The 25,520-nt window shown below is 37.9% G+C and overlaps 3 protein-coding genes across 3 annotated transcripts; all 3 read right to left on the reverse strand.

Moving 5' to 3' along the window:
- Window positions 1–585: 585 nt before the first annotated feature.
- LOC140070125 (olfactory receptor 10AG1-like) lies at window positions 586–1,518 on the reverse strand. The gene has a single exon (XM_072116459.1). The coding sequence runs from the start codon at window positions 1,516–1,518 to the stop codon at window positions 586–588; it is 933 nt and encodes a 310-aa protein (XP_071972560.1).
- A 6,879-nt stretch (window positions 1,519–8,397) lies between these two features.
- On the reverse strand, window positions 8,398–9,357 carry LOC140070126 (olfactory receptor 10C1-like). The gene has a single exon (XM_072116460.1). The coding sequence runs from the start codon at window positions 9,355–9,357 to the stop codon at window positions 8,398–8,400; it is 960 nt and encodes a 319-aa protein (XP_071972561.1).
- A 6,706-nt stretch (window positions 9,358–16,063) lies between these two features.
- LOC140070128 (olfactory receptor 6N1-like) lies at window positions 16,064–16,987 on the reverse strand. Its single transcript, XM_072116461.1, has one exon. It carries the CDS (start codon window positions 16,985–16,987, stop codon window positions 16,064–16,066), a length of 924 nt encoding a protein of 307 aa, XP_071972562.1.
- Window positions 16,988–25,520: the final 8,533 nt, after the last annotated feature.

Genomic DNA, 25,520 nt, shown 5'->3' on the forward strand with positions numbered 1-25,520 from the left:
AGAAAAAAAACAATATAAATTTATTAAGATTTTATTTTCAAGGGTTATTGTTGTGAAAAACTTCAAATACCTTATTCTAAGACCTCATGCATACAACCCTTTTTTCCTCAGGTAAGCAAGTTGTGATTTTTGTGGCTTCTATGGGCTCACGCACACAGCTGAGGATTCCTTTGACCATTGTCTGAGTCTTGAGCCCCTGAGGAAAACGCAAAACATGTCCTATTTTTGGCCAGTCCCATAGAAGTTGCATGGTTGCACTACAGTGTGCATTGTACATTGTACATTGTAACCAGTATTCACAATGTGCTGCTGGGTAACAATCATATGACTTCATTAGCTATAAAGAGGCCACTCTTTGGGCGAAGCAGGTCTCATGAATCCCAAGCTGGTCCCATGCCCCCCAAGGAGGTCTTCTGCAGGGCCAAATACATTAGAGTTGCAAAGCAATAAGGGAACCCCATGTTTTAAATAACATTTAGATCAATTTGGGCTATAAAAAATTGCTAAGTTCTATTTACTGCATTCAAATAATAATTGTAACGTCAACCGACTTATCGTGGCTTGGGATAAAACCTTGATGCCTTGTTAACGCGGAAACTTGGTAAACCTTGTAATATTTTTCCTTAAGGCATTCTTTACCTCTCTGTTTCTCAATGAATAAATAAATGGGTTCAGGACTGGTATTACTACAGTGTACATAAGAGCAAGGAACTTGTCATAGTGACTGCCTTTAGGTCTGACATAAACAATAATGGCAGAACCATAGAAAAGAGATGCTACAATAAGATGGGATGAGCACGTTGAAAAGGCTTTTGTTTTACCTTCTTTGCTTTCAATTTTTAACACGGTATATATGATATGAATATAGAAACCCACTATGGTAAAAAAGGGCAGAACAGTTGCAACAACAGCTGCCACACTAGTAGTTATATTACTTGTAAATGGGTCAGAACAAGCTAAATTTTGCAGTGGGGCCAGGTCACAAAAGAAGTGGTCAACCTCATTTGGTCCACAGAAGTCCAATAGAAAAGTAAAAATTGCTGGAAAAAAAGAGGTAACAAAACCAAGAAACCAGGGTATGGCAGCCAATCTATGGCACAGTTGACTATTCATTATGGTGGAGTACCGTAATGGATAATTAATGGCCAAATATCGGTCAAAAACCATTAATGCAAGAAGAAAGCACTCAGTTTCACCAAGAGCATTGAATGCATACATCTGGACAAAACATCCAAAGAAGGAGATATTCTTCTTAGTCTGGATGAGGATAGACAATAGTTTTGGAATTGTTACTGAGGCAAACATAATCTCTAAAACTGTGAATATGCTGATGAAGAAGTACATGGGGGTATGAAGGGAAGGCTCCGTTCTAACTAACAGAATAATGGTAACATTTCCAAAAACACAAATTATGTAGGTGAAAAGAACAGCTATGAAGAGTAAATGCTGGAACAAGGGGAAGGGTGCAAATCCCAGAAGGAAAAATTCATAGACAAAGGTTCTATTGACAGGAAGCATTTTGGATTTGAATACAACCTTTGAATGACAAAACAAAAAAGAATATTACAATAAGTAAATCAAACTATGTTATTCGGATATTTTATGATTATATTACATTATTGGAATATTAAATTTAAACACAAAATTAAAAATATTTAAACAAGAAGATAAGGAGTACTTGGCTCTCAGGTAAACTCTATTAGGAAATAGGAAGACAAAGTTACAATGAAATAAATATATAAATACACAAAATCCTGAAATGAGTTTATATTATCTTAGCTTTTAAAAGGGAACCTGCCAACGCATTTTTCACAAATGCGAAGACTGATAGGTTCCCATAGAACCCTATTAATCAAAAGCTAAAAACTTCACATAGAGCCCTTTTAACCAAAATCTGAAATTTTAAGGTAAAAGCTAAAAATTATTTTCTCACATCGACATAAAATGAACTTTGTTATCTTACCTGGAATACAGAAAATCAAGTACTGGGCTGGAGGGGTGTGTCCTGCTCTCCCAAGCCCGGTGACTCCTCCCCATATCCCATTCCTCCTTCTCACTATTCAGCACATCATATCATGTGACTGGGGTGATTTCATGTAAGGTACTTTATCCCATATGTGTACCTGATCATATGAAATCACAGCATGACTCCTTGGAGAACAGATAGTAGTAGTCCATAGAGGCAAGCTGTGATTGCTAGTGTTTGCAGCAGAAGTGTACTGCGTAGTGCAACTCCATTTATGTAAGGAAAAGGCTCATACTGAGAGCCTTTTCCATATATCCATAACAAGATGTCACATATCATTCCATCATGCGTTGTTAAGGGGATGGCCACTCCTTTACCTAAATTGCCCATATGCCTTTACTGCCTTGTAAATAATCCCTGAAGGTTCATCATGTGATTCAACAGTTCTGTTACTTACCTTTGTACTGTGTGCAGACCCTGCATGCTTTTTTCTTTACATTTCTGAGCTCTGCTTAATATTTGGAGCCTGCAGCAGCAGAGTATCCCTCATCCTGCTGCTTCCCCTCTCCCTCTCCCTGTCATTGTCTCTGATCCAGAGAAATTGAGCTAGTGAGTCAAAAGGACACCCTGGATCAGAGACAGAGACTACAGCTGTGTGTATGCAGAGGGCAGTGTGCTGAAAACAGGGAAAGGCTGCAGCTTTCAATGGAGGCAAAACACTGGTATGTATACATGCAGGTACATGTCTAATAGAAGAGATTTATATAAAAGTGGACAAACCCTTGGTCTAATTCTATTAGCCCCCCATAGTGTGTTCGCTGTTAAATGCCCTCAGATCTTTCTTAAATATTTGCCATTATATCTCGGTATATTTAATAGTAAGGGTTTATTGTTTATTGCACTACATGAGTTGTGAAGTGTATTTTAGCCCCAAATTGGGACCACTAATAACAGAATAATAAGGAATTTGAAATTATTGAAAAATATACATAGATGGCATTATACTGTAATCTGGCTTATATGTATGGCACAATATTGACTCTACGTGCAAACAGTCATGAAAATAAAAAGAGATTGAAATTTAGAAATTTGGTGACATGAAAATACTTTCATCATGCTTAAGTTAAAATTAAAGTAGAAAGAAAGAAAGAATAAATAAATAAATAAAAGGCATACAAATTTGATTAAAAAAAACATTAAAAAGCCAAAGAAATGCAATTTTTCCCAATTAAGAGTTGCTAAAAATAATTCATAAATTAAATGTACAAAATGGTGCTGTTGAAAGCCAAAAGTAACCAAATAAAGGTGGTGATTTAATTATATTTATTTTTTTGTGGATGTTATGTTTGGATAATCTTTCAATAGTCAAACAATCTTTCTTCAGTCTTCTAATGTTCATATGAATATAGAACATATATTTTACTTACCTGCTGCTCTCTGATCTCAATAAATTGATCCAAAATAACCAAGGAAAATTTTAAAATATTCTTTGTGTCTGGCAAAATACAACATTGTAGTAACATGGAACATGCGGATGTGTAACAACCAGTCTTTCTCTTTTTATATTCTTTGCTTCCAAGGAAAATGAAGACAATAGGGGATTCTATCTCCCTTGACAATATGCATCCATTCTGTAGTAGGGTCCAATTAAAGTATGATCATATTATACCTAGAGAAATAGTTTTCATCATCATATTTTTGGACTTATACTGTAACTTTCCAGCTTGCTGTGTGGGGCAGGACAAATTATACTTTGTAATAACTTTACAAATCCTAATTTGGGAGTTATATCCTATGTGGTTACGGTAAATTATCTTACATTTTTCGTAAGAAAAGAATATTTATCATAATATTGCCCCGAAAATGTGTTAAAAAAATCTTTATTAGATATCAGTGGGGAAAATAAGCAATTTATACACTGCCAATCATCTCATCACCATGACTAAGACCAAATATTTGTCTATAGACAACAGGAGAAAAAATGTAAACCTGATAAAAGCTGGGATGGGCTGCAGAACAATAGGCAAACCGCTTGGTGAGGAGGCTGCAATTATTACAAAATGGGTTAAACACAAAATGGGCAGGGGAGAGTTCCATCATGAAGTTGGAGAATGACCAACAGGAGTTGGAGATAAATTGTTGGAGGATGACAATCAAGACAGCAGCAACAATACACAATCGGTACAAAGAGAGGTGGAGATGGCAAAACCTGTCTCCTTTGGCACACTCCACATTTTGGCAAACTCTATGCTCTCACTCACAGGCATATCGTAGACATGAAGCAGTCATGAAATCCTGAATCTGGCACCCCCTGCATTTATTGCAGTTTGAACTGCTGTTAGTAAATGTGCCCTATAGTGTAGAATAGTTCAGTCCAAATAATAAAAATGCCAGGTCTGTAAGGCCTCTTGCACAATAATGCATGCTTTTCGCACGCAGGCACAGACAAGGTGCCCAAGTTTCCTTGTTTATGTTCTGTATTTCATTGGAGTGTAAGCTCCCTTCACATGTCAATGACAGGAGAAGAGTCTTCCCAGACCGTAAACTGAAAGGGAAAGGACCTGCTCTAAATTTTGCTTGGGCAGTCGGTTCATTCTTCGACTGTGGAAACCATTGTCATATGTATGAGCCCATTATTCAACATAAAAATATATGCCAGCTGCAAAAACAGAGACAAGATTATACCCTTCAAAACCCTTTGCATTATGGAAGCCTAAGGTAACAAAAACATAGTAAAGAAAATAAAAGATTAAAATAAGTAGTAATAAAATTAATATAATCTTTCTTCCTCCCCAGAATGCACATATAAACAAACAAAATCATAAACACAATAATCTCTTCATCAATTTTTGTTTTATAACGTCTAATTTCAGATTTGTGTTTGTTTGATCTAATTTTGACGTCTGTCCAGTATATGCTACTCCACAAGGACTTTTTAGCATGTAAATTACACATTGAGTGTCACATGTAAAGAAACATCTGATGTCAATATTCGTTCCCTGACTATGATATTTCACTATATTTCCTATGATTATACCTGTACAATTTTGACACGATAAGCAAGCGAACGTGCCATTTCTTTTTGTAGAAAGACAGGTCGGACGTGACTTTTTCTTTTTCTGTATGTTTGCCATAATTAGTTCATTTGCAATAGAGCGATCCTTCTTATAAATAAACCTAGGGGATCTTTAAACAATTTTCCATATTTTGGATCTTGGGATAATATGGACCAATTTTTTAGAATAACTTTTTTAATCACATATGCATGTTTATCATATTTGGATACAAAAACCGCATTATCATTATGTTCTTCAGTTTTATGCAGTTTAACTTCCTCAACGGGTCGATTTAATATATCCATCCCTACTTTAACCACTTCACTTTTTGGGTATCCTCTTTCTTCAAACTTTTGGACCAATTTATACATCTGTTTTTATACTCTTCATCAGTGTTGCATATTCCTTGTGCCCTCAAAAATTGGCCTTTTGGAATACCTCTAAATGTTTGAGGTGCATGACGACTATCATATTTAAGTAAATTATTCCTATCTGTTATTAAAGTTTACAAAGTGGTGACAAATTTATCATTTTCTCCAATTTCTTGAACCTCCACATCTAGATAATGTAAAATTTGTGTATTTTGTTCTAAAGTTAACTGAATTAGAGGGTGACAATTATTCAAGTAACTTATAAATTCATCAAGGTCTTTTTCATATCCTTTTCATAAAAGGCAGACGCCGTGCACATAATGAGTCCATAACATCACAGATTTGCTCCATTGGCTCTCATATACAAATGTTTTTTTTTTAAATGCCATAAAAAGGAGAGTGATTGGGTGCTATACCAGATGACCTGGCCTCCACTGTCACCAGACCTGAAGCCAATCAATATGTTTGGGGTGGCCTGGACCGCAGAGTGAAGGCAAAAGGGCCAACAAGTGCTAAGCATCTATGGGAACTCCTTCACTACTGTTGGAAGATCATTTCAGGTGACTACCTCTTGAAGCTCATCAAGAGAATGCCAAGTGCGTGCAAAGCAGTAAATCAAAGCAAAAGGTGGCTACTTTGAAGAATTTAGAATATAAGACATGTTTTCAGTTGTTTCACACTTTTTTGTTAAGTATATAATTCCACATGTATTATTAATTCATAGTTGTGAATCTACCATTTTTATAGTCATGAAAATACAGAAAACTATCTTGTGTCGGTGGGCAGGAATTTATTTGCTAAATGTGAGGCTTTCTAGTCTAAGTGCATCCCATGATGTCGTGAGTGACGATAAATGTGACCCAATAACCTTCATGGTGTAATTGGTAACCTATTAATATCAGAATAATATTACTTCAAATTTTAATCAAAAAATTTTGTATAATTTTAAATAATGATTTTACAAATATGTCTACTACACTGCAGTAGCAATGACACCAATTAGGGTAATATTTCTATACCAGGTAAGTCCATATAGAGAAGTGGTGCTATTTTCATTGAAGACAGCAACCTTTTTTAGTTTATTAAAATTTGCCAATGTATTTTTTAAAAAATCAAATGACCCTTAATAACCCTATTGGTATCATTTTAAATCCCTCCCTCTTTGAGAGTTTCCAATTTTCTTCAATGTCTGGGGTTCTGCGAAGTTTCGGCAAAGCAGCTAGAAAAAATTAAGTCTATATTGGGCAATCAAAGGCGGAAGATTTTTCAGCAACAAAGTACTTTAGTGACAGATTTGTTGAAGTGAAAGCCCCTATGAGCTTTCACTTCAGCAAATATGTCACTAAAGTACTTAGTGCAGGTCTTTTATCCCGACTGCAATAACCTTGTATAATCAAGAACTGTCTACTATTCTTGTTTTCTGTGATTGAAAAGATGAAACATATCTGGGACAAAAGGTGGAATGTTATTAGTGGGTGAAGTTATTACATTTTATTTTAACTTTTAATAGTCTAGTACTGCTGTTGTTTTAGACGTCACTGTAGTTTCTACTGCTCCGACACTAATCGTAGAAGTGTTATTTGTTGCGTGCAGTGAAAGCCGTAAAAAAGGAACACACAAAAATTAATTTCACCGTTTTCCCCATATTTAGAATGTTTTTGTTGCTTCCCAGTACAAAGCATAGAATAATAAATAACATTACTAAGAAGTACAATTTATTATGCAGAATACAAGCCTACATACAGCTCTGTACACAGAAAAATTTTAAAAAGTCTTGATAGAGGGGAGTGAAAAATGAACGGTTCTCAAGGCGTTAATATTGTAGGAAATGTACGAAGTAAAAACAAAGCAGAAATTTAAAGGCTTAAAGGAAATCTACTAAAATTGAGGACTGGAAACCAAGCACACTTACATACTGGTGTGTGCCCTGCCCTTCTTTTAGTTTATTATGCCCTTGTGTTTTACCAAAAAGGCTTTAAAATGATGCAAACTAGTCTGAGGGGTTCTGGGCTCAAATAAGATCTCTTGAGTCTGGGCCACTTGGACTCATTTACCAAACTTTTAATTCCTTGTTTGGTAAAAACAATGGCACAAGAAGCTAAGAGAACAGCAGACCAGGGGGGGCACACACCAGCATGTAAGTGTGCTTAGTTTACAATCTTTCATCCAGGTGGTAGATTACTTTTCAGAAAGCATAAAGAAAACCATTACCCATCACTGTCAATTGGAAGGTGAGTGTAGATTTAAAATTATGCAAAATAATTCAAGCTGCACAACCAAACAAAAATAAGGATGGAAAAAACAGCCCTCCACAGGTAAAAAAGTAGTCTTACCTAATAAAAACTAAAGTCTGAAGTATACATTGAAATATCCTTTGATTTTAGTGGACATTTAGTGGCTTCTGTAAGTGTATGTTTACATTACCTTACTTTGGCTTCCATTTTTCGAGATGGAAAATATAGTGCTTGTGCTCTGATTTCCCACTCAAACAACAGAAGCAATAATAGAAGGGGTGCAAATTGACATTAGAAGCCCATTGAAGTCAATGTGTGAATGCTGGGAAAGGTTTGCTCTGGTTGCGTGGTGCTCTCCGCAACCAGAAAAATAGAGAGAGGCAACAGGAGACAAAGCATGTAGCTATTATTGTAAAGAATAACTTTTACCTTGTGTTGCTGAGAAGTAAGCGTATCGGACTCCCTTGAGCCCTCAAATGAAGATGACAATGCCGCTTGCCATGAAGAACGAATCGAGAATTGCGGATGTACAAAGAACTGGCATCATACACATGTACGTCTCGTTTTCTTAGGCCAATGCAGCTATCAAATATAGGTCTGCATCTTACACCCAGATAAGGTGCAGACGCAGCCCCCTAAAAAAACTAGACCATACACGTGATTCCATTGAAGCTGATGTTTAGATGTCTTAGATGTTTGTTATTATCTTTTTAGTGATGGAAGATGACAACACAGCTCCAAGCACATTTGTGAACTGCTGTATTATTGCATTATCTTACACTTTGTGAAGCTTGGTAAGAATAAGGCAACATGATAAAATGTCTTGTTACTTTTCTTAAAGCATTTTTTACCTCTCTATTTCTAAAAGTATAAATGAATGGGTTTAGAAGTGGTGTCAGCACAGTATATGTGAGGGAAAGGAACTTGTCGTAGTGACTGCCTTTAGGCTTGATATATACAATAATAGCAGATCCATAAGCCAAACATGCTACAATGAGATGGGATGAGCACGTGGAAAAGGCTTTCATTTTACCCTCTTTGCTTTCAATCTTTAACACAGTATATATAATCTGAATGTACAATCCCACTATAGCAAAAAACGGCAGAACAGTTGCCATAACAGCTGCAAAACTAGTTGCCATATTACTAATAAATGGGTCTGAACAAGCTAAATTTTGCACGGGTGCTAGGTCACAGAAGAAGTGGTCAACCTCATTTGGTCCACAGAAGTCCAATAGCAATGTAAAAATTGTTGGGAAAAAGGGAATGACAAAACCAAGAAACCATGGAAAGGCAGCCAACTTACAGCAAAATCGTATGTTCATTATGGCGGAGTACCGTAACGGATAATTAATGGCTAGATATCGATCAAAAACCATTAATGCGAGAAGGAAGCACTCAGTTTCACCCAAAGCATTGAAGGCGTACATTTGGACAAAGCATCCACAAAAGGAAATGGTCTTCTTAGTCTGGATGAGGATAGACAACAGTTTTGGAATTGTTACTGAGACTATCATTATGTCTAAAATGGTAAAAATACATATGAAGAAGTACATGGGAGAATGAAGGGAAGGCTCTGTTCTAACTAGATGAACAATGGTAACATTTCCAAAAATACAAATGATATAAGCCAAGAGAACAGCAATAAAAAGTAACATCTGAAATGAGTGGAAGTGAGAAAAACCCAAAAGTGAAAAATCAGTCACACTGGTTCTGTTAACATGAAGCATTTTGAATGAAAAATTTTAAAAAAACATAATAGAACTAAACCTGGTATGATTGACAAAAAAATTAAGTGGATAATAACCACATGTGCCTAAAAAGAACAAAAAAGGCAAAAATTAGATACTTGTGCTCCTATATGTTTTACATTTGTAGGTAAGGAAATTTTGGCAAAATATGTCTTTACAGAGGACTCCTTTTTCAGTGGAAACACATATACCCCATATATTAAACTATATCGGAGTATTTATTCTTACAACTCTTCATTGTACTACTTCTCTTATATTCCTCCTTAAAATTCTACATTAGTAGTCACAAAATATTTTCTTTTATTTGAATGTTTGACACTACAGTTTTTTCTCAGATTATTACACTGATCCCATCTCAGGAGTCTATTCACGAGCTTGGGTTGGCATGGATTTAGGTGAGCTCAGTTTAAATACAACATTTTTATTCTTAAAGGAAGGATATTTTTTGCAACCAAATATCATATAAACAATGTTTTTTTTTTAAAAATTCGGCCTGAGCAGAGCTCACAGTTAATTTCTCGATCTTCTACTCAATCTTCTTTTAGCTGATAAACATATTCTGACCAAAAGACCTCATTGGGAATAAGACATAATTCAGACATGAAAATGCTGTAGTTTTTTCTCCAAATCTCGTCCGTAGCTCAGCTAGCTATACAGAAAAGATATATATGTACAAAGCGTAAATGGTTTCAACAGATATAAAACTTTTATTCTGGGTTCTACTCACATAAAATAAGATAAAAATGCACATATAATAAATCAATCCACGAGGATGCCAGTCATTGCTCGACCCAGGGTTTCAACTCTCAGCATCTTCCGGGGTATAACCGACATCAGTCCTCTATTCCAATATCTAAAAGTAGTTGGTACATCGATATTCAGTAAATATATTTTACATTATAAGCATATTATATATATATTTCACATTATAAAAATATTATGGACACTACCAATTATTTGCATACATATGACTTTCACTAACATTTGAATTTCCAGCATTTCAAAAACCCACGTGGGTTCTAGCCAATGAGCTTCTATCTACACTCTGTCTAACATTTGAATTTCCCACGCTTCAAAAACCCATGTGGGCTCTAGCCAATGAGCTTCTATCTACACTCTGTCTAACATTTGAATTTCCCACGCTTCAAAAACCCATGTGGGCTCTAGCCAATGAGCTTCTACCTATACTCTCAACCAATCAAATAATGTAACTAGCAGCGTATCCGGGAGAACCGTAGAACCGAGAATAGAACCGAGAATGAAAGTTTTATATCTGTTCAAACCATCTACGCTTTGTCCTTATATATCTTTTCTGTATAGCTAGATGAGCTACTCAGGAGATTTGGAGAAAAAAACTACAGCGGTTTCGTGTCTAAATTGTGTCCTATTTCCAATTAGGTCTTTTGGTCGAAATATCTTTATCAGCTAAAAGAAGTCTTGCATTTTGGAATAGAAAATCGAGAAATTAACCGTGAGACGGAATTTTTTTTAAAAAACATTGTATTTTGGATGACTGTTGGATTCATCCCGGACCATTTTTGTAGCTCTTGTCTGAGAAGGTGCAGCATCTTAATTTGATTTATTTTTACATTTATTTTTTGTTAATAATTGCAAGCTTTCGAGACGTCTCATGTCTCTTCATAAGCTAGGGCTGTGGTGGCAGACCTATAGCATGGGTACTAGAGTTGGCACTCTGAGCCCTCTCTGTGGGCACCAGGCCATCACCACATCATCCCAGGAAAGTTTGCCAAACAGGACCTCCTACTGAAGTCCAAGTGAGCCCAGTCAAAGGGCTATTTTAAACATTCTTGGCTGCCTGGGACTACGGGAGGAGGAAGAAGGTGTGGACAGGGTTCCTGTTTCAGCCCCCAATTCTCTAGTTCAGGAGAACCTGGATGGAAGTTACAATAATAATCCCAATATTTCCACCTTCCTTCCACTGTATTGGTGTCCTCAAGATGCTGATATAACTGAACACTGTGACAGGACAGAGCAGGACTGCTTAAATTACCATGTTGACCCTTTGCGTTAAAAAAGAAAAGTTTTGGTTGTAGTTCAGGCACTCAGTTTCTAAAAGGTTTGCCACCACTGAGCTAGGGTATAACACAACATCTGAAGAAACACATTTATACACAAAAGGACTCAAGAAATTAAACAAGTGATAGGAAACAGAAGCATCAATGTGAGATAAGAAAACAGTAAAATAAATATTGTAGCACTTAGATGTGATGGTTTTATTTTCCTCTGGAGTTCTGGTCCATGACTGTGATAACCCTACCAGGTCTGAGATCTGAGACTTAAGTGGCTTAGAAAGCTTTAGAAAATGGATAAAATTTTAATTAGCCGATAAATGTTCAACAAAAAAGAACTTGGTCACTTCGATTTGGATAAAAATAAGATGGTAGAACACAGAATGATTAGACATGACATTCTAGAATTGTTTGGAAAATATTAGTGTAAAATAGAAAAGATTGAGGAGTTGACAGTTCTTCTAAAATGTGAAACATGTTTTATTAATCCGATACTCAATGAAACATATACAGATTGGTTTGCTTTGACTTTGAATGGTGGAAGACCCAGTCAAGAAAGATCATATACCATACTTTATACTTACGTGTTAATATCTCATTTGCACAAATAAATCCAGAAATAAATCAACTCTAATAAAATTCAGCACGTGTGACATCTTACCGAATACTATGGTAGCATCTAAGATCAGTAATCCATATATGCCTCTTTTTATATTTTCTTTATTCAGAATGGGAATTAAGACATGAGGGAATAACACATCCTCTGATAATTCACATTCACGGTGTAGTTGAAAAACTGTTTAGTAACAAAATAAACCGTAAAAAAAGGAAAAATTATAAAAAGTTTAAGAAATTATTTGTGGTGGAATTTGAGTTTCACTTAATATGGGTGACGGGTGACGAGTGTTGATACGAGTCCTTGTTGTTTTCTGTTTTCGTATTAACTCTTTTTATTCTTTTAACCCATGTATGTATTTTTGGCCAGGGATATACATGCTGGGGCATATTTATCATACACCTGCGCTATGAATGCCCGGCCGCTGAATTTTCACAGTCCCATGCATCAGGAGGCAGCTGGCAGCAGGCGGCTGCGCAGCGTTTAATCTATGCCAGGCAGTGCCAGCGTGAGGAAAGTAACGCCTCGAGCTGGCCCACCCCTAGCCGGCCGTGCCCTCCGCTCAGCCAGCTGCACCCCCCCACACACCCCTGACGTGGCGCAAAGGCCCAGATAAATATGCCCCACTGTATACATCAGACATCAGACAATTGAAGTTATTGTGACCATGAAAGAATGAAGACAATGGGGCTCATTTACTAAGGGCTCCGCGGCCGCACTTTCGTCAGGTTTACCGACATTTTCCGTTTTGCGATGAATTCCGCTGTGATTTTGGCGCACGCAATCGGATTTTGGCTCCATCGCGCCGGCTTTCACATGAAAGAAAACGTGGGGCGTGGCCGTTGGAAAACCCAACGGATTCGGAGAACCCATGGAATTTTAAAAAAACCAATTGTGTCGCAAAATCAATCACATGCACCAGGAATAGGCTGGTGAACTCCGGCGGACCACGGTGCAACAGCAACACCTGGTGGACATCGGGCGCACGGCTTTAGTGAAGCACCGGAAGACCCGAATCCTTGTCGGAGAACGTGTTGCTGGATCGCAAGAGGACCGGGTAAGTAAATGAGCCCCAATGTTCAACCATGTCATTGGAATACACAACACTAGTTGACTACATCTAAATCTGATTGCAAATCATTGTAGAATCAATAGTAAAGCCCAAGCATTCCTTTAAAATAGAGAATACTTTTATTTAGGATGCATTCAAACGACCATATGAAAATGGCCATATGGTACTCATACCGTACCGTTTTTTTACAGGTTACATATGGCCACATTCATTTCAATACTTCCAGTACTCTATTTTCTCCCATATTTCAGATCCATATGCCTTCAGAAGTCTATGGGGATGTTAAAATACGGGTTAAATATGTGCTGCATATGGATTAAAAACATCATGTATATACATTCTCATATGGCACAGAAGTGCAGGGCTAGAGAAATCACATTTTCGTGTGAATGCAGCCTTAATCTAAGCAAAAGGTAATTGCACATAGCTTGATGTTTCGGCATAAAAAGCCTTTTTCAAATGCAGGTCACAGTCAACAGGGAGGCTACGAGGCTCTGGAGTGGTGCACTGAGGGGTAAGTGGAAAAGTGCAATACAGAAGGTAGTAGCCATAAACCATGCCAGTTTTGTGACACAGATTCCAATAAATTTGGCAAGCCACTTATTCTCACCCTGGTCCGCAATTCTGATGCAAAAAGGGATGATAGTCATAATTATTATGCTACACCAACCTTTTCACATTTTTTTCTTTGCATATTTTTATACTTTGTTACACCTATGGAGTAGTGTGATGTGCCTATCAGTCCACTTTCTTTAGCTGCACTTATACTTTGCCAATTTTTTTCTTTCTAGCCTTATAAACCGCTAACAAAATCTTACTGAATAAGTACAGCACCAAAATTAACCTCAGTACAAAATTTTAGTTATTGGTAATGCTTCAATTCTGGCTTTTAGGATGTTTACTACTAAACTATTTGGGACATGGAGATACCTGACATTTTTATGATTTTGCCAATTTATATTTATATCAGTTCTAGAGAAAGGGGGTTAATTTTAATTTTTAGTTTCTATATATATATATATATATTTTTTTTTTTTTTTTTTTTACTATTTTTCAGAACCCCTTTATCCTAATATAAACTGCCATACTACAGTTGGGCATTTACATTTAATTGAATACATTTGTCATATGTAAAAATTTCTTCAATTGCATGTTATTTAAAAAAAAATGTTCCTGTGTGAAAATTATTTTTCATAAATGTTGCCATGTTGTTCCTTAGAAACAAAAGAGCTTCCTTGGATACGGCCACCTCTGCTGGAGGGATTGCACAAAGAAACAAAAGGTTTTTTGAATTGTCCAGGAGTTACTGTATGTCTCAAAGCCATCCTTAGGTAATGATTGCTGAAGCTAGGTGGTCAGGCAGGACTCAATAGTGCATGTCTGGCCACCGCTGCCATAGTGTGACGTGGTCGTATCTGTGGTCGTATCCATGGAAGCTATCTCATTTCTAAGGGACAGAATGACTACATTTATGAAAAATTATCTTCACACAGGAACATTTTTCTTAATAACATCCAATTGAAGAAATGTTTACATATGGCAAATGAATTCAATTAAATGTAAATGCCCAGATGGAAATACCCCTTTAAGTTAAGGCAGGTATCCGTTATGCATGTGTTTTGTGACGGATAAAAAACGACAGTGGCTACAGTACTTTTTTTCTGTTTTTAAAAAATTGCCTGCAGAACGGATTCCTGACCATAACGGATTACATAAAATTTACATTGATGTCAACGGGAATTTTAACTGATGCGTTAATCCTCCATTATTTACTTTTTTAACAGAGGTAAGAAACTAAGAGTTAGCTTTAGGGATTAAGCCCTTGTATCAATTTCTGCAAAGTGGTATTAAATTAATTTGAATGTATGTAAGAAACTGATATCTTTGGAAGTGGACGGTGGAAGAAGAGCGATAAAGAAGAAAGTTTTATCACATTTTATAAAATGAGAATCTTAGAAATGTAAACTGACACAATTTGAAAATGACTTGTTCTGTTTTTTTTTAAAAAAAACAGTTTTTTACATGAAATAATTATCTTACAATATTATCATGTTCAACCCAATAAAACGTGTATAGGTGGGGTGAACTAAAGCTGATTAAAACATTACTTGTAATATATAAAGTACTTCAGACCAGAGCCACACCCCATCTCCTAACACTAGAATAAATGGAGAGCAGTAATAAAACAGACAATTTTACATCAATACACAATGGATAGATCACAGATTAAAGGATGCACTAAGATACACCATTGTGTTCTCTATAAGACCACTGTCCATGGTGAGACCAACCTGACATTATTTATGCACCTTGTCTTATTTCCCCTGATGAAAGATCCTCCTGGATGGCGGATCTGGAAACGCGTTGGGAAGGCATTCTAAGGCAATCCAAGGGACCTTTATATTCTAGGGATCTCCTGGGACTGTCCTTGTTAGGGCAGGAGTTATTCTGGGGAGCGGGGACAGAGCAGCTTAAGGGATACCTGGATGCAGTACCTTCATCTTCTCCATGGTCTGGGACCCCCTTCTGTTGACAGTAGCCGCTCCATGTTCCTTCTCAATTTCCGTGGTTCCTGACTGCTTGTCATGGGTGAGATCTTTCTGGTTTATTATCTTTTGATCTGAGATCTATCCATTGTGTATTGATGTAAAATTGTCTGTTTTATTACTGCTCTCCATTTCTTCTGGTGTTATGAGATGGAGTGTGGCTCTGGTCTGATCTTTTATTGAATATATTAAAAGTTATGTTTTAATAAGCTTTAGTTCACCTTTCCGATACAAGTTTTTTGCTGGTGAATTTATACTCATCATAATTTGATTTAGTGAACTGATATCACCCGTTGTGGTCTTTTGAGTCCTGCTTCTTGTACAACACAATAAAAGAATAAAAAACTATCCAGTTTTGTAAACAATTATAATAGGGCATTTCAATAATCAGATAAGTTTTTGTAGCTTATTATTATTGATATTACTTTATTGCACATCTAGCGACTTTTCTCAGAGCAATTTTTACCTCTGTGTTTCTTAAAGTATAAATGAAGGGGTTTAGGAGGGGTGTGACCACAGTGTATGTGAGGGCAAGGAACTTGTCGTAGTGGCTGCCCTTAGGCTTCAAATAAACAATAATAGCAGAGCCATAAAACAGAGATACTACAATGAGATGGGACGAGCAAGTGGAAAAGGCTTTCATTTTACCCTCTTTGCTTTTAATCCGTAACACAGTATAAATTATATGAACATAAAATCCCACTATAACAAAAAATGGTGCAGCTATGGAAAAAAAGGCAGCCACCACTGTAGTCAAGTTGCTAGCAAATTGGTCAGAACATGCTAAACCTTGCAGTGGTGCCAGGTCACAGAAGAAGTGGTCAATCTCATTTGGTCCACAGAAATCTAAAAGAAAAGTCTGGACTGTAGGAAATGATGATATACCAAAACCAAATAACCAAGGCAAAATGGACAATTTGATAGAGAACTGGCTGTTCATTATAGCGTAATATCTTAATGGATTGCTTATAGCGAGATATCGATCGAAGACCATCAAGGAAAGAAGGAAGCACTCTGTTTCTCCAAGAGCATTAAAGGCGTACAACTGAGTAAAACAACCAAAAAATGAAATAGTCTTTTCAGTCTGTACAAGAATAGCTAAAAGCTTTGGGACTGTTACAGAAACAAACATAATTTCCAAAACTGTAAAAATACTTATGAAAAAGTACATTGGAGTATGAAGCGTAGACTCGATTTTAACTAACAGAAAGATAGTGATGTTTCCAAGGACACAAATAATATATGCCAGAAACACAGCACAGAAAAGTACAGTCTGAAATGTAAGATAATGGGAAAATCCCAAAAGCACAAATTTTTGGACTGTAGTATTTTTGGCAAGCTGCATTTTGAATAATAATATAAAAAAATTAGACAATTTCACTGATGTCACAAAATCCAAGTTTTTATACAGTTCGTATTTTAATAGGAGGTCAAATCGAAAAGATTTATTATCTCTCAGTCTTCATCGTGCCATTGGTTTTACAAATTGGAGTAACCAAACGTGAAATCATTTGGAGTCAAGGTTGAACCCGTGCAATAAAATCGGAAAAAAAAATAACTAGTAACAAACAAATCCCATTTTTGTCTTCCTTCTTCTTATGCACTCTAGAGAAAAATACTTGTCAGGATAATTAATGTTACCTAAATTTTTTTCGTGTATGGGTCAACTGGTTCTCTATAGTAATCTATAACAACATTAAAAGAATCCTAGTGACAAAACCATATACATATTTTATTTAAACATTTTTATTAAAGATATAATGTATATTTTTTAGGCTAAAGTTCCAATTTTCTAACCTAAAACACAAGGTAAATACACCTGGAAGGGCTTGAGGAATGCTGTAGGAATGGCTTAGACTATTGTATTGAGGCGTCAACTAAAACCAGGGCCCCAGTGCAAAATCGTACATTACGGACAATTCATAATAATCAGTTTTATATCATACAAAACTAAGGATTAAGAATGGTCTATACAAAACTGAGTATTATGAATGGTCTGTAATGTACAATTTTGCACAGGGGGGGCTCGGTTTTAGTTGACACTTCTGAACAATAGTCCAGAGGTGTCAATTTTGGCCCCTTTAGTTACATATGTCTTGCTATGCTTGCTTCCTTAATGATAATACAATATTGAGTATTATGAATGGTCCATAATGTACAATTTTACAAGGGGGGGCCTTGGTTTTAGTTGACACCTCTAGAGGTGACAGTCTAGAGGTATCAATTTGAGACCCTTTAGTTACATATGTCTTGTTATGTTTTCTTCCTAATTGATAACTTGATCTTATCTTATGAACTTATTTTACAAACCTTCGTGATAATTTTTGGGTTCACTTAATGTGTTTTGGATTTGACCTTGAGGTGTGCCAAGGAGTAGCACCCTCTATTTTTTTTATCTTTTAAAGCCTATAAAGAAATATGCAGAAAATCACTTTGTTTCTAACTTAGGTATACTCTCCAGTAGGACCGGCTAAGTAGATGGTCCAAAGACACAGTACCAAGACGGCAGGTAAACAAAAAATAGTCTAATAGAACATCGGTCGTGGAAGACAGATTTTCTATCACAATGGTAGTTAAGAAGAGATAGTTGGAGCTGATAGACTGGTAGACACTTTGGGGGCATTTATTAAGACTGGCTTTTTAAAGGCCAGTCTAAAAATTCCCCCCAATTGCGCTCTCGGGCCTATATCTACTAAGAGGTCCTGGTCTTTCAGTAGATAGATTGCAAACTCTTTTCTACTATAGTCTCCACCAGAAATCCTCCCCAAAATCTTTCCACTGGATTTTGCTACAAGGTTTCCATCAGGAACAAAAACCTGGCAAAATCCCATTCCTATTAAAATCAATGGCAGACTGTTGTATTGAGCTTAGCTTGCTAGTAAAAGAATATAACTATATGCCAAACCTAAAAGACATAATCATAATGGACGGTTCTGGAAATATAGTGGAATGTTGGTCAAAATTTGTGTTGGAAAGCCTAACAGGAGATTGTGACCTAGAGAAGAAATGTGTACATCAGAGACAAAATCTGCTGGGTGCAAAGTAGTGATATAATGAATACCAATCAGATAACCCCGTTCCTGTATAGATCCTAACACCAAGACAACAACAGCAACACCAATAGAGGCATGTAGGGCAAAGGTCAATCCCAAACACAGACCAAAAACCATTTGTTGGGAATGAAATATCAACAATCTTCATTATAAACTATCTACAGCAACCAAGACAAATATTGTTAAAACACATAAAATATTCCACAAGACACAAAAGAGTGTGGTGGTGGTCAGTCAATATAAATACATCTCCACTATAATGACCAAGTATATAAGCCAAGTTTTATACAAATTCATATTACCCACCCGGGCGTGACATAATGCAAAACTGTGGGAGAAAGGCTTGACCACCACCACAACACCCCGACGCACGTTTCGCCATCGCTTCTTCCTGGGGGTGTAGTGATATAGTCTTTCCCCTGTCGTGTCTGTTTGTTTTTATCTTCCTGAGCCTTTGTTTTTGCAAAATTATGCAAATGAACCTAAAGGGGGCCCAGGCTCCATTGTAAGTGTGCATAGTTTACAACCATTGATCCTAGTGGTACATTTCCTTTAAGCCTCATTGGTTCTTTATGTTGATTTGCAGGACTGGGATCTGTATGAAGTTTGTACATTATATTCTGCCCTCGTAAGTGTAATTATCCTCTAATTATTACATTGCGACAAAGAATCTGTGTACAGGTAAAAGTATATCAATGATAAACTTTATTTAATTCAGACACAAAATACCACACTTAAAACAATGAAAAAGTGCGTAGGAACACTTAAGCTCATGTGGACCACATGCGACATTAGTGTGTCCACATACAGCTTTACATACACATAAATGTATGGAAAACACCCCCTATACATAATACATACATTTATGTGCTTGTAAGGCTGTATGTAGACAAACTAATGTTGCATGTGGTCCACATAAGCTTAAGTGTTCCTACGCACTTGGTTTTTAATCTGAATTAATCATTGATATACCTTTGCCTGTACACATATTCTTTGTTGATATGTAATGATAGTTTCATATCGTCTGTTGGCTAAATCAGTAGTTTTTGGCTGTGCAGACTCTTCTTTTCCATTTGCGATTCTCCTATAGTTATTGTGATTTTCACCAAACATCGGATGTTCTAGAATTATATTGTGAGCACCTACCTCTACAATAAACCTTGTAAGGGAAGACGACTTCCGTGATGAATATGCTGACGCTACATATACAGTAAAACAAAGCAATATAGATAAACATTGTAGTAAATCAAAGTGTTAGAATAAAAAATGGTAAAATATGTTGTAGTGTGTCTAAAGTCAGTAGTATCATGAGCATGACATACAGCGAGAGAAAATGAAGGATCTTTGTCCTGTTGTATTGTAAGACAATATAACCTCAGTCACACACAATCCCTTTTATATGGTTTATGGTGATGAGGGAATAAGACCTCTGATAATTCCTTCCCTAATAAGATGTTATTTGTAAGAAATGTAGCAATCCAGAAAATAGATGAGAAAACTTTAAAAGAAAAGGAACTTTTATGAAGTTTGATTACCCTTTTATTGCTTCTCAGGGGTTAAAACAAAATCAGGTGAAATTTTGAAATTTTAACTTTTTTGGGGGTAAGTTTTTAAAAAAATTTACACATTCTCAGTGGATAAAACTCCAAAATGCTCCACAAAGTTTGTTACCCAATTTCTCCTGTCTATGCCAATACTCCTTATGTGGTAGTGACTGCTGTATGGGCAAACGCCAGGGCATCGAAGAGAAGAAGCGATATTCAGAGCAGGTTTTCATTGTCACTTTGTAAAGGGTATGCAATCTTATTTTTGGCAATTTGGGCATGTAAGGGATCATTTAAAGCGTGATTAGATGCACTTTCAAAATACTTCATTTTGGTGGGTATTTATATAAGTGATGAGATTTTATTAACTCTTTAATGTGTTATAGAAAAAAATCCTAATTGTGTTGGTCCTGTTTCACCATGGCTGATCTTGCTTACCTTGTCAACAGCATGGAGAATATAGCAGGCTTGGGTTTTGATATAGCTAACCTAGTTCATGCCATCTCTCAAAATCAAGTCATAGCTGCTACAGCACCTCTTACTGCGCAATAGTCTTTTTTTCATAAGATAGATAAGGTGAATATGTTTATCCCAGATAATTTCTCTGATAACTGTAACAAGTTTGAAATAATCCAGGAATCATGTTTACTATACTTCAGAATAAGCTTGTATGTTTCTCAAACTCAGATAGTAGATGTTGTTTTCTCCATATCGCATAGGATCCCCAGTCCTGGGCCCTTAAACTACCTCCAGAGGCAGAATAATGGAATTCTTTGGATTGACTTTTTCAGTCTAGGGAAGCATTTACATTGAGCCTTATCATGTTGCACTTGAAGAATCCCAGCTCCTCCAGCAAGGTCAATTTCTGACTGAGAAGTATTTTCTGGTGTTAGGCAAATACAGTATGGCTCTTAACTGGTTAACTTTTTTGCCTAAATTCACTACAGATGTTTCTGATGTTTTTGATAAAGGTTCTACTTGGTCTCATAGACCTTACGATTGTGGAATTGACATTGCTTGAGAATTTAAGTATCAAGTATTCAAGTTTTGTTGACAAGAAAGATGCTGTACTCAGACCATGTATTGACCATCATGAACCAAATAAAATTATGGTGAAAAACTAGTATCCACTCCTATTGAGTAAATCAGATAGTGGATGCCCAGTGGTTCTCTAAAACCGACTTCTGTGGGGCCTACAATCTGATCAGAATCAGAGAAGGAGACAAGGGGAAGACCACATTTAATACACCACAAGAGCTTCCTGAATGATACCCTTCGGGTTGTGTAGTGCACCTGTTATATGCAACAGTTTGTTAATGATATCTTTCAGAATCTTCTGGATCAGTATGATGTGGTTTATTTGGATGCTAATACACATCATGTTAGGAATCTCTTGTTAAATAAATGAATTGCCAAATTGTCAAATAGTTTGGAAAAGCCCACCAGTCATTACATACCTGCAATACTTTTTGGGCCTCTCAAATTATTATCATAAATGTATTAATTTCTTTTCTATAATGGCCAACATGTTGGTGTATCTTACCAGGAAAAGTGGTCAAATTGGACTAACATTCGTGTCAAATTGGACTAGCATTCGTGTCAAATTGGACTAGCATTCGTTCATCTAAAGACATGCTTGATGAATGCACCCGTCTTGATTCAACCAGGTTTGAGTCAACCTTCTGTCAAGGAGGATGAGGCTTCTAAAGTAGAGGTGGGAGCCATTCAGTTTTAGGGTTCTGAATCTGCAGCCTTTTAGATAAGAAAGTTCTCCCACTCAGAAAATAATTGTAATGTATCATAGTATATAAGGCGTGAAAAAGACGCAAGTCCATCAAGTCCAACCTTTAAGAATTCCATCCCGGCAATCCGGACTACCTTAACCCCTTAGTGCTCCGCGCCGTAGCTGTACTGCGCAGCTTCTCACTATTAGCGCTCAGCGCAGTACAGCTACTGCGCGAGCGCATAGTATTTTAGAATTGTCACCACGTCGCGAGACGAGATTTGGGTTACAGAGGCAGGAGGAGTTCCTGTCTCCGTCACCCGACCAATCAAATCGGTCCTGCCCGCCGATCACCGTGATTGGCTAGTCAAACGTGACTGGCCAATTACAGTGATTTGGGGCTAAAAAACGTGGTTTTAGCCCCTTCCTCTTCCTCCAGCGGCACCATTTTGGTTTGGTATCGCTGGAGAGAGGAAAGAGCGTTACTGTGTGCACCAAAATACACTTTTACACTATAATTAGTGTTCTGATCCTTATCTGATCCCTATTGTTCCCTACAAATCCCTATCCCTATCTGTTTTTTCCTGTGTCCTGTGTGCTCCCTGTGTGATTGCCTTGTGTGATCCCACGTGTCTTCTGTTTTTCCCTGACTGTCCCTTCTGAACCCAAACGCACTTTTCAGTGCACTGTGTTAGCGTTGTTCTGCACTGGATGCACTTTTCAGTGCGCCGTGTGAATAGCGCTGCACAGTATCTCTAGCGGTAGTTAGTTTGTCTTAGGGCAATCTAGGTGCTTTTGAAGCGCCTTTTTGCGCGGTGCACATAGGTTGTTTTTTGTTGCCTGGTAATATTTTTTTCCAGTGTACCCGTAGTTGGGTGCCCTTAGCTATTTTTTGTGTGTGCCATCTGTGCGGCCTGTCCGTGTGGTTTGGTGTGCATTATCTTTTTTTTGTGTGTGCTATCTGTGCGGCTTGTCCGTGTAGTTTAGTGTGCATTATTTTTTTGTGTGCTATCTGTGTGGCTTGTCCGTGTAGTTTAGTGCGCATTATGTTTTGTGTGTGCCATCTGTGAGGCTTGTCCGTGTAGTTTGGTGTGCATTACCTTTTTTTTTTGTGTGCTATCTGTGCGGCTTGTCCATGTAGTTTAGTGCACATTATTTTTTTTGTGTGCTATCTGTGCGGCTTGTCCCTGTAGTTTAGTGCACATTATTTTTTGTGTGTGCCATCTGTGCGGCTTGTCTGTGTGGTTTGGTGTGCATTATCTTTTTTTTTTTTTGTGTGTGCTATCTGTGCGGCTTGTCCGTGTAGTTTAGTGCGCATTATTTCTTGTGTGTGCCATCTGTACGGCTTGTCCGTGTAGTTTGGTGCGCATTATCTTTTTTTTTTTGTGTGCTATCTGTGCGGCTTGTCCGTGTAGTTTAGTGCACATTATTTTTTGTGTGTGCCATCTGTGCGGCTTGTCCGTGTAGTTTGGTGTGCATTATCTTTTTTTTTTTTTGTGTGTGTGCCTGCTAGACGGTTTATCCGTGTAGTTTGGTGCACATTTTCTAATTTTTTCTAGTTCTCTATTTTTTTGTGTGCAATGTCTCAGAAGACGTACACCGTGTTGGAGGCATATAACATGCTTGCCTCTGACACCGAGTCAGCTAGTGGGGATGATGGTCCCTTTTACCTATCATCATCCTCCTGCTCATCTTCCAGTGACCTGGAAGGACCCCCAGGAAGGCGCCGTAGGGTTCCAGGGACTTCTGTGATTGAAGTGCCTGGGACTTCTGCAGGAGAAGTGCCTGGGACTTCTGCAGGAGAAGCGTATGGGGCTTCCACTGACCCCACATGGGTAGCCCCGGATAATTATACCCCTCAGGTCTCTGACTTTTTGGGCCATCCTGGAATTAACTTTGACACGGCAGGGCTCAGAGCTGTGGACTTTTTAAAGTTTTTTTTTTGATGAGGAGCTGCTGAATGTTATTATATTTCAGACAAATCTCTACGCTGCACAACATATTGCCCAAAACCCCACTTCCTTTTATGCACAACCCTACAGGTGGACCCCTGTCACTGCAGCAGAGATGTACAAGTATTGGGGCATAATACTCCTTATGGGGATAGTAAAGAAGCCTTCAATCAGGGACTACTGGAGCACAGACATACTGTACCACACCCCCATGTTCCGCATGGCAATGAGCAGGATGCGCTTTGAAGCCATCCATAAGTTTTTGCACTACACTGACAACACACAGTGCCCACCCAGAGGTGACCCGAGTTATGATCGTTTATTTAAGGTCAGGCCCATATTAGATCATTTTAGTGCCAAGTTTGCCCAGGCATATACCCCCGCCAAACATGTGAGCATAGACAAGTCCCTGGTACAATTCAAAGGGAGACTTCAATTCCGCCAGTACCTGCCCAATAAGAGGGCAAGGTATGGTGAAGATGTATAAGCTGTGCGAAAGTTCATCAGGGTATACCTACAAGTTCAGGGTATATGAAGGGAAGGACTCCACTACAGTGCCCCCAGAATGCTCCCCCTTCCTGGGTGTTACAGGGAAGATAGTGTGGGATTTAGTGCACCCACTGCTGGACCAGGGCTACCACCTCTACCTGGACAATTTCTACAGCAGCACCACCCTGTTCAAGTGCCTCTCTTCCAGAAATACTGCAGCATGCGGCACTGTACGCAGAAATCAGAGAGGTCTCCCTAAGTCTCTGCTTGGGCAAAAACTTAAAAGGCACGAAAGCAGGGCACTATGCAGCGACTCTGTATTGTGTGTAAAGTACAAGGACAGGAGAGAGGTCCTTGTATTAACCACAATACATGAGCACACCACCACCCCTGGCCCAGTACGAGGTACCAGTACAGAAACCCCCAAGCCGGACTGTATTTTATATTATAACAAATACATGGGAGGGGTGGACTTGTCTGACCAGGTGCTTCAGCCGTACAATGCCATGCGGAAGTCGAGGGTGTGGTACAAGAAGCTGGCCGTGCACATCATGCAATGGCATGTAGTACATCTGGAAGTGAGGCCCCATCACGTATTGTACCAGGGCAGCACTTTCCAGGAGTAGTTCCCCAAACAGCCAGCAAGGGAAGGTCACAAAAGAGGTGCAGGGTGTGCTCCAAAAATGGCATTTGGAAGGACACCATTCATCACTATGAGACATGCCCAGAAAAACCAGGGTTATGTATGAATGATTGCTTCCGAATGTATCATACATCCCTGGATTTTTAGAGTACCCTGTTGTTACCCTGATGCACAGCTTATACATCATGCCGCATGCCGCACATTCCCTTCTAAGCCCTGCCATGTGCCCAGCCTGTAGATTACTGCCCCATATGCTTTACCCGGGAAAACATGCATCATGATTTTTAGGGTGTTTGTCTCCTTTTCAGGGGTCCACCTGTGGGGTTAAAATGCTAACTATACCCTTAGATTAATTCATGGAGGGGTGTAGTTTCCAAAATAGGGTCAGTTCTTAGGGGTTTCTACTGTACTGGCCCCTATTGGCATCTACAAATCTTTCATGATGCCAAAAAGAAAAAAAAAAGTACAATGTCT

The sequence above is a fragment of the Engystomops pustulosus genome, chromosome 7, assembly GCF_040894005.1.
Source record: "Engystomops pustulosus chromosome 7, aEngPut4.maternal, whole genome shotgun sequence".
NCBI lineage: Eukaryota > Metazoa > Chordata > Amphibia > Anura > Leptodactylidae > Engystomops > Engystomops pustulosus.

What these genes read in the sequence shown, in the direction of transcription:
- LOC140070125 (XM_072116459.1), bottom strand. Translation starts at nt 1,518, where the DNA reads ATGCTTCCTGTCAATAGAACCTTTGTCTATGAATTTTTCCTTCTGGGA.
- LOC140070126 (XM_072116460.1), bottom strand. Translation starts at nt 9,357, where the DNA reads ATGCTTCATGTTAACAGAACCAGTGTGACTGATTTTTCACTTTTGGGT.
- LOC140070128 (XM_072116461.1), bottom strand. Translation starts at nt 16,987, where the DNA reads ATGCAGCTTGCCAAAAATACTACAGTCCAAAAATTTGTGCTTTTGGGA.